This window comes from Podarcis vaucheri (genome assembly GCF_965113315.1).
Source record: "Podarcis vaucheri genome assembly, chromosome: 10".
Taxonomy (NCBI): Eukaryota; Metazoa; Chordata; class Lepidosauria; order Squamata; family Lacertidae; genus Podarcis; species Podarcis vaucheri.
The window spans coordinates 24,240,416-24,252,973 of NC_138748.1; the positions used below are offsets into that span (position 1 = coordinate 24,240,416).

Consider the following 12,558-nt stretch of genomic DNA (forward strand, 5'->3'; position numbering starts at 1 on the left):
CCAGCTCCCTCGGCCAATAAAGCGAGATGAGCGCGCAACCCCCGAGTCAGCCACAACTGGACCTAATGGTCAGGGGTCCCTTTACCTTGCCTTAATTGCTTATGGGGGTTCCATTTGGAAGGGGGTTTCCATTGCCCAAACGGAAATCCTTCCGCTAATGGAACTATTTTGCTGGATACTGTCTCTGGCCACCATATTTTGGCATCAAAATAAAACTAGAAAATTATCCCAATTAGAATTGTCAGGATTCAGCTTTCCTTGCTGGGAAAGTTAAGGTTGGCATCTCTCATCATACTCAACAGAGAGCATGGGGCAAATGACCTAATGGAAGTAGCAGAAACTGAACGATGGCAACATGTATTATATCTGTGGTTGTCCAACATACAGAACTAGTTGGAATATTTTGGCATGAGGGTGAGGCCTGGTTAGACATTTAAACCCAGAGGAATGCAAGATACCCACCCCATTTGACACCCTAATGTTATAGTTTGAGTGTCAAGATATACCACCCACTGGCAACTTCCTAAAAGAACAAACAAGAAGCAGAGTAATACAAAACACAGTTTATGTAAAAATAATTGTAACAATGCTTCGCATAGGAGCCAACTGGCCTCCAGTTGTGTCCATTTTCTAAGAGAACATGTACACTATTAAAGTAAACTTACAGCATGACTTCATAGAACTTAATTCTTATGTATACCCATGTTTCAGTATTAAAATGAGCTTTTTCATCACTTAGAAATCTGAACAATTGAGCAATCTATAAAGGTACATAAATAAATTTAGCAAGACATCAAGACACTTACTACTCAAGCTATAGTTATGAACAGTGAGACACGAAAAGAATAAGGTAATTCCTTTCAATGAGCCAAATGAGTTTCCAAAATATGAAGGTATATTTTGCTCTTAGTGTGGCATTCACTGGGACAAACATGCGAACAGCATTCCAAAAGATGGATGAGAAAGGTGACCCATTGCCAAATTATTTTCTGAAATAATTCTCCCCTGCTTTTTTAACATCTGCAAACTGAAGTAAACTTGGGGCGCGCCAGCTTTTGTCAACCAAAATTAACAACTAAAAATGAGATGTAGCATTAATTTTCACCAGTCAATTATCATCCCTCTAACAGTGAACTCTGCTGGTGAGTGCTAACAGGTTTTAAGCTGAAACAGAGCCACTGGGAAACGAAAGGAGGCATCAGCATGCTCAGGAAGGTGGGGGAAATCCCAAGGTTTGCAGAGGTACAAAAATTGTTTTTAAACCTAAGGGTTAAATCCCTACCCCGCCACAAAAAGAAGAAGAATCAGTCCATAGATGACTTAGCATGCCCAGTAGCCATGGAATATTCTGTGTCAATTGGAAAGGGAAACTGGTAAACGGGAGAGTCAAATGATCATGGCTGGCTGGCTCCCAGAACTGTGAGAGCAGATACACTGCAAGATTTTGCTGCAGGTCCCACCTGTCATTCAATAACAGCAGAGGTTTCACATCTTAGCATGCAATGCATATGCCCTTTTCTAAATGTTCTCTGTGCTATATAGTAGGAGCTGCAGTAGGGAGAGTAAAGGATGCATTGCATTTTTAGAGTTCACTCTTTTAGCAGCTGGGGATGCTAAGTTCTGAGATGTCAGCCTATGCCAAAACAGAAGAAGAGGGATGAGGAAACTGGGGCCCTCCAGATGTTACTGAACTCCAGCTCTGATCTGCTCCAGAGATCAGGATTGTTAGGTACTATACTCCAGTAAAATCTGGATGATCCCAGGTGTCTCACCCCTGCAAGAAAGCTAGATCCAGTTAGACAAGGAGGGATAACTTCCATGTTCCGATATGACCAACTTCATTCTCACTATATGTATAATATTATAATAATTAAGTACTGTAATGAAAACAGCATTTTATGCAGTAAAATATTTTGTACTAGTCATTAATTACTATTGCTATAGCAAACATATTAATTCCAAACCAACATTATAACAAGAGCGCCATATTATGGTTCCACTGAAATCAAGACACTTGTAACAGCACAGATTCTGGCCAATCATTTTAAAGCTTTGTTGCAAAATATACAATAACTATTTGGTAAGCAAACAACTGTCAAATCAGGATGAGTAACAGCCCATCCACACATCATTATTTTATGACTAAGCCTACTGTACGTGGAGCTGAGTGAGTAAAATATTTTCATAGTAAACTATAGTATATTTCACAACATGTTTTTTTCCTTCTTCCAGAAGGGCCAGTAAGAATATATAAAAATCTTATTCAAATTTAATAAAAACTATATAAAATCTATATCATATTTTGCCTTAGTAAATCTAGCCATATTATTTTGGCGTTGAGTTCTACCATGTTAAAATGTTGGCCGGGACCCAAAGAATCACACTAGCTCTGGACTTGTAAAGGGGCTCTGGGAATGGACTTCTCAAACCACAGCCTTCACGCCATGTTGCAAATTGCGTCTGATGCTGTTAAGGCTTCCAAAACTGGTTTGGGATATGGAAACGAGGTCCACTGTTCAAGGGGTTGAGGACAAAGAAGTCTAACTGGGCCAAGCTCTTTAGCACGCCTATGTAGATCTTTGGATCCCAGCTTTTGTTTATAGGAGTGGGGAACCTGTTGCCTTCCAGATGCTGTTGGATCCCAGTTGTCATCAGTCCCATCCAGCATGGCCAACGCTCATGGACAGCGCCACAGATTCCCCCAATCCTGGTTTACGCCAATATATTATTAACTACATATGACACTAGCTTTGCTTCCACTAGGTATTTATTTCTAGAGTGGAAGTCCTATTATTAGGTGCAGCTTACATCTAAAAAAAAAGTAAAACATGATTGTCAAAATATTGTAAAATACAAGAGATGAAGACAAAGGCACATATAGATTGTCATCAGTCATAACACATTCCTCTGAAAACGGAATAACTTCTGAGATTTGTAAACAGTTTGTTCTCATGCTTTTAAAGTGAGGTTAGTGCTGACTCCGTTACGGCAATGTTCACAGTTTTATCAGAATTTGAGATTAGGAATGACAAAGTGTACAGTCATTTATACAGTATAAAGACCTTCATTTGTATCTGACGCATTTGAGGTTATAAAGAAACTGAATTATATTATATAGAGGGGGGAAACCTGAATACAAAACTCTGCAACACTTGATTCAGTTACAATTCACCGTTGTGAAAATGTGTACTAACTGAACTTCAAACAGTTCTCTGCAGTGTGCTTTTCTTCCTGCAGAGAATTCTTCAAGAAGAACGGCATCTTCATTTTGTCCACACTGGGAGATAGTTCTTAGCATACTTCTCGACATAACAACTGATTAGAGGAATGTGCTGTTTCTTTCATGAATATCCTTCAGGCATCATATATTCTCTCACATCTGTGTTGTTTAATTCAAAAGTTTGGGGAGCCTAAGATGATCACCTCCCTTTAGATCTTCTATCGCAAATGTCCCTTATGCTTTTGGTTAGCTGCTTTGTGAATACTTTGTATATTCTTCCACAGTAAGTGTGCTGTGTCTTTTGTAGCTCCAGTTCAAGGGGTAGCAACAAGGCATGTACCAAGTCATCACCAAATGAATACTGGGGGAAAGAGGAAATTATAAATGCTGTATTAACAAGTCACAGTTAGCAACACAACCCAAACAGTACTGCTTTGGCCAAAACAATTCTAAAACGGCTTTCCATTGTTGCACTAAATATTCAGTTTTACAAAAGTCTCCCTATATACGAGTCGTACTTAAGACAAGAACTAGTGAAAAGGTGGCAATATTCTTAACACAGTGTAATACGTAAAGACCTCTGGCAAGTTTGCAATATATTTTGATTACTCAAAACATCCAATTACTGTCAGCTTAAATGAATGCAAAATGGTTTTTGCACAGGAAACAAGCCTCAAAAAAAAATAAAAAATCAACGTAACTATTCAGGCAAACAAATCTGAAAATGAATGTCAGGCACCTAAATTAATGGGTTAATTTACATGATCACATGCCTGCCACGTTGTAGCTTTGGCCTGAAATGTGTATAATTATCTCAGTATGACATTCTTTAAAATAATATATGGCTCTTATTGAGTTGAAACAGTAGAAAAAGAGTAATCTATAGTACCATTAAAGATGGGGCAGCTTCATTAAACTGAATTATGTACACGCATACACAGTATTTAATGGAAACCTGAAGTAAAAACAGTCATTAATCCAGAGTTACAGGTTATTTTACTACATTAGAAACCAAGTAATATGCTAACTTAACATTTCAAAATAAAATAATTTTGCTAATCTTGCTGGCATCAGGTCAGTATTGATCTACATCTTTTCTATGTGTTATGCATAAACAAAAACTGATCATAAATAAAGCTGAGAGATTTTCTTTTCTTAATATTTTTCTGGCAATACTCAAAGGAACAAAGAAATTGTATTTTTATGAGACCACATTTTCTTTCGGTGTAGTGCATTCTAAGGCCCCCAATAGTACTTTTCTTCATTTTTATACCTATATGACAACATGCAACAAAGCACCATTAAAATATACTATTGATCTTTGAAGGTTATATGCAAGATAGGATGAACATTAAAATAAGCAACATTGCTACATTTTACAGCTCTTCAGTGAGTATGCTGATATACTGATAAATAGTTTATTAGAAACCTTATTTGCAGAACAAGAAAGCTGAACAGTTATGCCAAGCATGAAAGACTTGCACGTGCATTTATATATTACAAACTGCACAAATTAAAGTAACTAAATTATACAGATATGAGACAGGAATAAGAGTTTGGAGAGAGAATAAAATGGAGCTTTCCAGTATCGAAGCACTGCTTACTAATTTCAACAATAAAATGGGAACAGAAGAATTGTCTAAGGCACTTCTGGTAACGCCTCCATTGTGGTTTCTCAGTGAACTTCTGGAAACTACCAGCATTTACTAAAGCAATATACCAAACTGAACTTCTGTTTATTTTTTAATACAGTTAACAACATTTATATATCACTTGACTGAGGTAAAACCTCTAAGCAGTTTACAAGAAATATTAAAATTATCAATAAAGAACAGTTGAGAACAAATAGAAATTGTTATTTTTTAAAAAATTAACAATAAAAGAGATAAAAACACAATGACATCTATATGTCTGGATAGGCTTGCTTTAGCAAAAATGTTTTAACCAGGCACCAAACAGAGTACAGTAGTACCTTGGAAGTCGAACAGAATCCATTCCGGAAGTCCATTAGACTTCCAAAACATTCGGAAACCAAAGTGCAGCTTCTGATTGGCTGCAGGAAAATCCTGCAGCCAATTGGAAGCCGCAGAAGCCCCGTCGGACATTCCAAAAATAGTTCGCAAACCGGAACAGTCACTTCCGGGTTTGCGGTTTTCGGGAGCCAAAACGTTCGAGAACTAAACTGTTCGGAAACCAAGGTACGACTGTACAGCAAAGAGGCCTGTGTGTGATGTCAGTAGACAAAGACTTCCAAGTCATAGGTGACACCACACTAAAAGACTGATTTCTTATAACTGCAGAATGAGAATTATGAGCCACCTGAAACAGTTCAAGTTCCTTAGATCAAAGTGGTCAAGCAGGCATATATGGGGAAAGGAGATGCTGCCATGTTTTAGAGCCCAATGTTGTGCTTCATCATGCTGAAGTTTAAATTCAAGCTTAGCACCATTCAGGATTGCAGCCAAAGGTTGCAGCCCTTAAGACCAGAGGGGGTCTCTCTCCTCTTTTGCAGATACTGGAAGCCAATACGTTCAAAACCTAAATCGATAGACCCCGAACTTCAAGAAGTCCACAATATCTCTTTCTTTCAAAACTTAGATCTAACTTTATGTACTTATGCTACTCTTAGATATTAAGATCTTTTATAGAAAGCGTTCCTGAAACTTCAGTATAAAGTTCTCAAAATGTGCACTTTGCAGGTTAATTAATAATTATTGGTCAAATGAAGTTTGAGGACCTGGTTGCGTTCATATTAACTGGAAAGTTAAAAAGGGAGATGCATAAAAAAAAGGACAGAATAGGATTTCAAACATTTGTTCTTAATTCTAGAAGTTAACAATAGTAGAGATGTCAATTCATATACCAGATTGGAGATTAAAAAGCTTACATTTCTTATTGCATCATACACAGCTCGAAAAGCTGGCTGTTTATCATCATGGTAAACCCCTCTGTTTCCGTGGAGGATGAATATTCCTTCTTGATCAACCTGCTGACAGTTGCTTCCATAAATACAGTGGTCAGGCCGATAGTTCCATTGGCAAGGAAAAACAAAAAGGCTTTCTGTGCAAAAACAACAACATTGCAGTGATTACAGGCAAACCATTAATTAGTTTCAAGTTCCTTTTTAACTTTTGGTGGCTTATACAACAGAAGACAATAGTAATCATACAATGCTTGCACAAGGGAAATCTGTTTGTGAAATGAAACATCTGGTTTCTTTTCTCCCCTCCCTCCAACCCTCAACTCTCCAGAAATTGGGGTATATGGTGGCCTGTGAGGGTGGAAGAGAGGAGAAGCCCACTCATACTAGGATGGATCTCTCCCAATGTTTTAATTAAATATATGGTATAAACCACTAACAAGCCAGCCATGCATACAGTCACTTTACCCTTAGTAATCTGACTTCTACTAGCCAATTGTAATTTCACTAAACGTATTCAGACTTATTCAAAAGATGGAAGATCTTACTTTAGAGATCAAGCTATCCCAACTATTCATTTGTATGCCACCTTTCTGCCAAGACACCAAATACACTGGTATATCAATAAAGGTAAAGGTACCCCTGCCCGTACGGGCCAGTCTTGCCAGACTCTAGGGTTGTGCGCCCATCTCACTCAAGAGGCCGGGGGCCAGCGCTGTCCGAAGACACTTCCGGGTCACGTGGCCAGCGTGACATCGCTTCTCTGGTGAACCAGAGCCGCACACGGAAACGCCGTTTACCTTCCCGCTTGTAAGCGGTCCCTATTTATCTACTTGCACCCGGGTGTGCTTTCGAACTGCTAGGTTGGCAGGCGCTGGGACCGAACGATGGGAGCGCACCCCGCCGCAGGGATTCGAACCGCCGACCGTTCGATCGGCAAGCCCTAGGCGCTGAGGCTTTTACCCACAGCGCCACCTGCGTCCCGGTATATCAATACACTGGTATAAAATACTCTCGGACCTACTTCAGAAGCTGATGCCAGGGTCCACAGCTCCTACACAACCCCAGGGAAAGTGGGGCTGCCCCAACAGTCACCTCAGGCTGTTGACGTTCCTTTTCAGAAGGTGTTGGTTATGGGTTCCTTTGGCCTGGATTTCTTGGCTTCTGACTTCCCTTGGGGCACATAGGTCTTAAGGAGCCCCAAGGGAAATGTGATTTTAACACAACTCTAGGTAGTGGGCAAGTCAACAAAAAATGGCACAGAATACTACATCCATGTCACTGGAGCCCCAAAATGAACTTGTCCGTACAATGTTTCAAGGACTACCATATTAACCGAAGCCTAACCCATGTTGAAAGCTCTTTAGAGCTCAACAAACGCTCTCTATTTATCAAATAGTTTCCCAGCCCTTGTTTTCACTCAGTCACATGAAAGAAAGTAAATTAGAAATAAGTGAAATTCTGTGGGGAAATCCTGGCTTATATCGTGAACCAGAAACGACCGAGATTCCAATTAGCCCCACTCCAATTCAAATGAGATCTCAACCACACAAGCAAAACCACACCAAATCCGTTTCTTGGGTAGAATTTGATAGCAGCCATTCTACAGCAGCTGTAGTACAAAGTCAAACTGAAACTTGGTTAGTATGGAAGTGCTCTTGCAGAAAAAGCTCATAGGAGATTAATTTCAAATAAAGATGTTCTGTGATAGAGATGAGAAGGCATAGGGAAAATAAGCAGACACATTTTGAGGAGGGAACCATACCCATCTCTATTGCGTAATAGCAGTAGCATATGGATAGGCAAGATTCAAAGGGCATTCTAAAACAAAGCAACTTACCTGGATTATGAAAAAACATAATGTTCAGAAGATCCTGATCGCCCCATGTTATGTTCAACTTATATTTTTTCAGCAACGGCATCAGAATTTCTTCCCACCGTAACCGTGCTGTGGTCATATCATTCTTCAACATCAAACACAAATGACCAGTATTAGAGCCAAGACTGGAATATAATAGGTTTTGACATCTATCTTTTGGAACTCTGTTTTAATTAAGAGCCACTTTACGCAATCTCTCCAGTCCCTTTTAGGATTCAACTTATGGTTTGAAGGCAAAGTAGGCTGCCACCTTGCTAAAGCTAAGCAGATCTGGGTCTGGTCAGTGCCTGGATGAGTGACAGCCTGGGAACCATGTACATAGTGCCTTGGGTTCCGGGATGAAATAAATAAGGAAATAAATAAGTTAAAGGCGTTCACATTTAGGCAGACTTTGAGGCTTGGTTGACCACTCACCTGCCTTTTGTGTTTCATTTCTCTATACAAGATGATAATAATAAAAAAAGATTCAGCTTTACAACGTGCTCCTGAAAATTTACTTAATGGGCTATTGTAATGCACTTTATATGTTCTGCCCATAGCTGTCAACATTTCCCTTTTTTAAAAGGAAATTCCCTTATTCCGAATAGGATTCCTCGCAAGAAAAGGGAAACGTTGACAGCTATGGTTTGTTATGTACTGAAGTTCTCACCCTGGGCCAGCAGGGGGATACTGTAGATAGTTATGCAAATAAGGGATCGAAAGTGACGTTCAGTGTTTGGATAGTTTTAGAAAAATGTTACAGTTACATTGTACTGGAGCTCTATATAAGCAGGCTGACTGAACCGTTCAGTTCAGTTCTGTCCTGGCCTGTGAATAAACAAGAGCTGTTTGAAGAATCGCTGTGTCGTCTGATATGTTCACCCACAACTTAACAATGGTTCTGCCCCATAAGAAGCTGCAACCGGTGCAGAATGTGGCAGCCACTGTACTGGCAGGTGCCACGGACCAGATGCACATTACACCAGTCTAAAAGGGTAGATACACTGCTTGCCAGTTTGCTTCTGGGTCCAATTCAAGGTGCTCTTATTATAAAAAATATAAAAATCTTAGATGGCTTTGGCCCCAAATATTTGAAGGAATGTCTCCACCGATATTGACTTGATAGTTTTGGTAGGCTTGGAAAGCCCTGCTTTCAGCAGCAGCACCAATTGTGGTTGAAGGGTCAGTGGCCCATGGAAGGGCCTTTTCAGCAATAGCCCCTAGATTATAGAATGCCCTTCCCTCCAAGGTGCATCCTGCCCTGGCTTATAGCTTTAATCAGTAAGTCAAGATGCACCTTTTTGTCCAGGTTTTTGGAAGTGTGGGACGAGGTGGCATTTTAGTTTCCTCCATGCCTACTATTATGCACAGCTGCTGATTTTACTGTGATTTTGAGGTTCTGGTTTTTTTAATAATAATAATAAAAATCACATGTATCACCCTAGGACCTTTGGTTCAAGGGCAGGTAATAAGAACACTAAATACATGGGTAAATGAATAAATGTGACATACATACCAAGACTAGCTAAATTCAGTTTTAAAACTGTGATTATTATTTTTTAAAGTCAACAAGCCTCAGCTACTACAGTTCATATCTGTGGCTAATCATACAAAACAAGGAACAAATTCATTCAGCTGCTGCAAGAAGCCCAAAGATACTAGGGCTAATGAACAGAAAGACAAGAAGGGTAAGGAATATAAATAGTGAAATGGCAAGAAATAAGAATGCAGTACTCTCTTTTGTGGCATTCAAATGTTTTTTTAGTAAAGACTATTTTTCAAATAAAAGCGAATGCCATTTGTGGTTGTTAGTCACTGATACTAACGTAGCCCTTTGCTTTGGGTATGATGTGTAAACAAAATAGTGCTTAGTTTGTATTCCGATAAAATAAAATAGTTTTAGGTAAAAATATTCAGAATTAATGTCTCCTTTCCGTTCTCACAGGTGTTCCCTGTGCTCCTTAATCAGGCAGGTGTAAAGGAGCAGATGACAGCACATGGTTGGAAAGCATATTTTCCTCCCCTCCAGGAACCCTTCTCTGGCAACATATGAAATGTGTCTGAACAGGCAGAGCTGTGTTTTTCTTGTTTAAAAATCAAGGAATTCTTGTTTGGGGTTTCCTTTTTCAAACTAGCCAACTCTAAGCCTAGCAGGAAAACACAGCCTCTCCCTGGAAGAAAGAGTGAAGCTAAATGCAGTACAGCACCTTTCATGCAATTACATGAGTGGGTTTTTAAGAAGTAAATGCCTAGTGTAGAAGGCCTGATCCAGATCAGACCTTGGCTTGTGGGGTAAGAAGGTCTTAGCTCTTTGTACCCGCAATACAGATTGGGGCCTCACACTTGCTGTTTGTATTGGAAGAAAAGTTTCAAATGGTGTGAATGGGAGTTCTGGATTGGGGTGCGATAGGAGCAAATTAGGCGTCCTCTTACCCCATCCACCAGGGTCATGATCCACAATGGGTCACCTGTGCCTGCTATTTCCTTTCTTAAATGGTTCCACATCCAGTTCAACCCTGATATTTGGTTCTCCTTTAGGGCTACATAAATAGCACTTCCTGTTCAAGACAGTTCTCCTGCAAAGCTTTACTCAGTGTAGGCCCATTAAAATTAACAAACACGACTAAGTTAGGTGCGTTAATTTCAATGGAGCTACTCGGAGTGAAACATTTAAAACTTTAAAGTTTTAAAGTTTGCACTGTGAACACCAAAGCAACTCTGAGCAGACCACAAAAGCATTTTAAGAGCACTTTTCAAGCACACCAAGCAAGCAAATACAATGGCTATCAATTCTCCATGGTTGAAAAAATGGAAAGACAAAACCCATGACATTTTCAAGGGTGACTATTTCAGTCAGAGTTTCCCAAACTTGGGGGTCTCCAGCTGTTTTTGGACTACAATTCCCACCACCCCTGACTAGCTAGGGATGGTGGGAGTTGTAGTTCAAAAAGCAGATGGAGACACACATTTGGGAAACCCTGAGTGAAGTGATAACGATGAGACTGGAGGGCTATACTAAATTTTCTGCAAATGTGGCAAATGTGTCTGTCAAACAAGAACAGAGTGCCCCATTTGCCACCAGTGCATTGCTTCCCATAAGCAAAAAATCCCTGCAAAACTGTTAGGTACACCACCGATTTTAATACTTATCCCAGCGTCTCTGAGTATTCTTTTAATAATGTCAAGAGCTGCAGTACAGCAGCAGTTAATATAATTTTTCTAGTTTAAACATGGGCTTATGTGCAGGTTATATGAACTGATTAAACAAGAGGCTTTAAGAACAACATGCACTAAAGCAAGCAGTGTTTTTACAGAAGTGGGAAGGTTGTAGTAAGCAGTGTAGCAGCGCCACCTTCTGGTTAGATCAGCATCTACACTATAATAGACTTCCCATTATTTCTTTAGCAGGATAGTAATTCACAGTAAGAAGACAGATACCATACTCTATTTGAGAGGCATGTGAAGAAATGCCATAAGGAAGAAGCTGCAGGAAAGATCCTATCTTGAAAACCAGGAATAAACCAAAAGGCTTCCATTAGGGAAAATTAAGCAGGATGATCTTCCTTGCAGGATGAGGAAAAACAACGTATGGGGAAATTGGGAGGTCAGTGAAACTGCATTCATTCGGTGGAGAGAGTAAGCCGACCCTGGAAATGAGAGAACCAAAAGACGTACCTTGAAATGTTTTCTTCTTATGCGGGTCATATTCATTAACATTACTCCAGAATTGATTCCAGTCTTTCCATAATACGGGTGCCTGGCAAAACGGTTATACCACCCGATGCGAGGTTCTTCGTGTTCAGGTGCCATTGCAGCAATTTGAGTGGAATTGAATTTTTTCAAGAAGGACCAAATATCATCCACAGGTCTTAGGAACAAGATGTCCGTGTCAACATAGAGCAGAGAGTCCACATCTTTGAGGATTAACTGTGAAGGAAATGGGTTTTTAGAAAGAGGGTTTAAGTCAAACCCTAACCATGCTACTACTCATCTTGACCAATAAGCCACTGAGGAAGATCAGTATCAATAGCAGTATCGACTCTTCACCAATAGACAAACTTCTCTCTATGCTGCAGCTAGACTGTTGGAGGGGACATATTAGCACCAGTACATAACTCCAGTGCTCAAAAGCTTGCGCTGGCTGTTCATACACTACAAGGCCAGGTATTAATTTATAAGGCCCTTGACAATTTGCATCCAGGATACCTGAAGAACCACTCGATCCCTTATATTCCTGCCTCATTGCTGAGGTCTTTGGAGGAGTCACTGTTTGTGGCGTCACATGACACAGAGGCATGTCTCCTGCACACAAGGAGCTGTGCAGTCAGGATTGTAGACCCAGTTTTAAGGAATTCCCTTCTACCTGAGGTCAGACAGGACCCCTTCCCTGCTGAACTACTGAAGTCTATTTTATTCCAGCAGGTATTTTAATTGAATTCTGATTTAATAGTTTCAACTGATTTTTATTTTCATTGTGTTGAATCCCTTGTACGCCACTTGGGAGAGACAACAGTAATTAAGTGACATGATTGATTTTAATTTATATCCCACCCAGGGCTT

At 39.9% G+C, this 12,558-nt stretch overlaps 1 protein-coding gene across 3 annotated transcripts in view; it reads right to left on the reverse strand.

Annotated features, from left to right (window-relative positions):
- Positions 1 to 548: 548 nt before the first annotated feature.
- GXYLT1 (glucoside xylosyltransferase 1) overlaps positions 549 to 12,558 on the reverse strand; it is a 34,931-nt gene continuing 22,921 nt past the window's right edge. For all 3 annotated transcript variants that reach the window (XM_082239790.1, XM_082239791.1, XM_082239792.1), the window contains 4 exons: positions 11,674 to 11,925; positions 7,981 to 8,104; positions 6,108 to 6,280; positions 549 to 3,581 (listed from right to left, as the gene is read on the reverse strand). In XM_082239790.1, the coding sequence (XP_082095916.1) occupies positions 3,420 to 3,581; positions 6,108 to 6,280; positions 7,981 to 8,104; positions 11,674 to 11,925 (711 nt within the window). In that variant the 3' untranslated portion in view covers positions 549 to 3,419. The remainder of the gene's footprint in view (positions 3,582 to 6,107; positions 6,281 to 7,980; positions 8,105 to 11,673; positions 11,926 to 12,558) is intronic.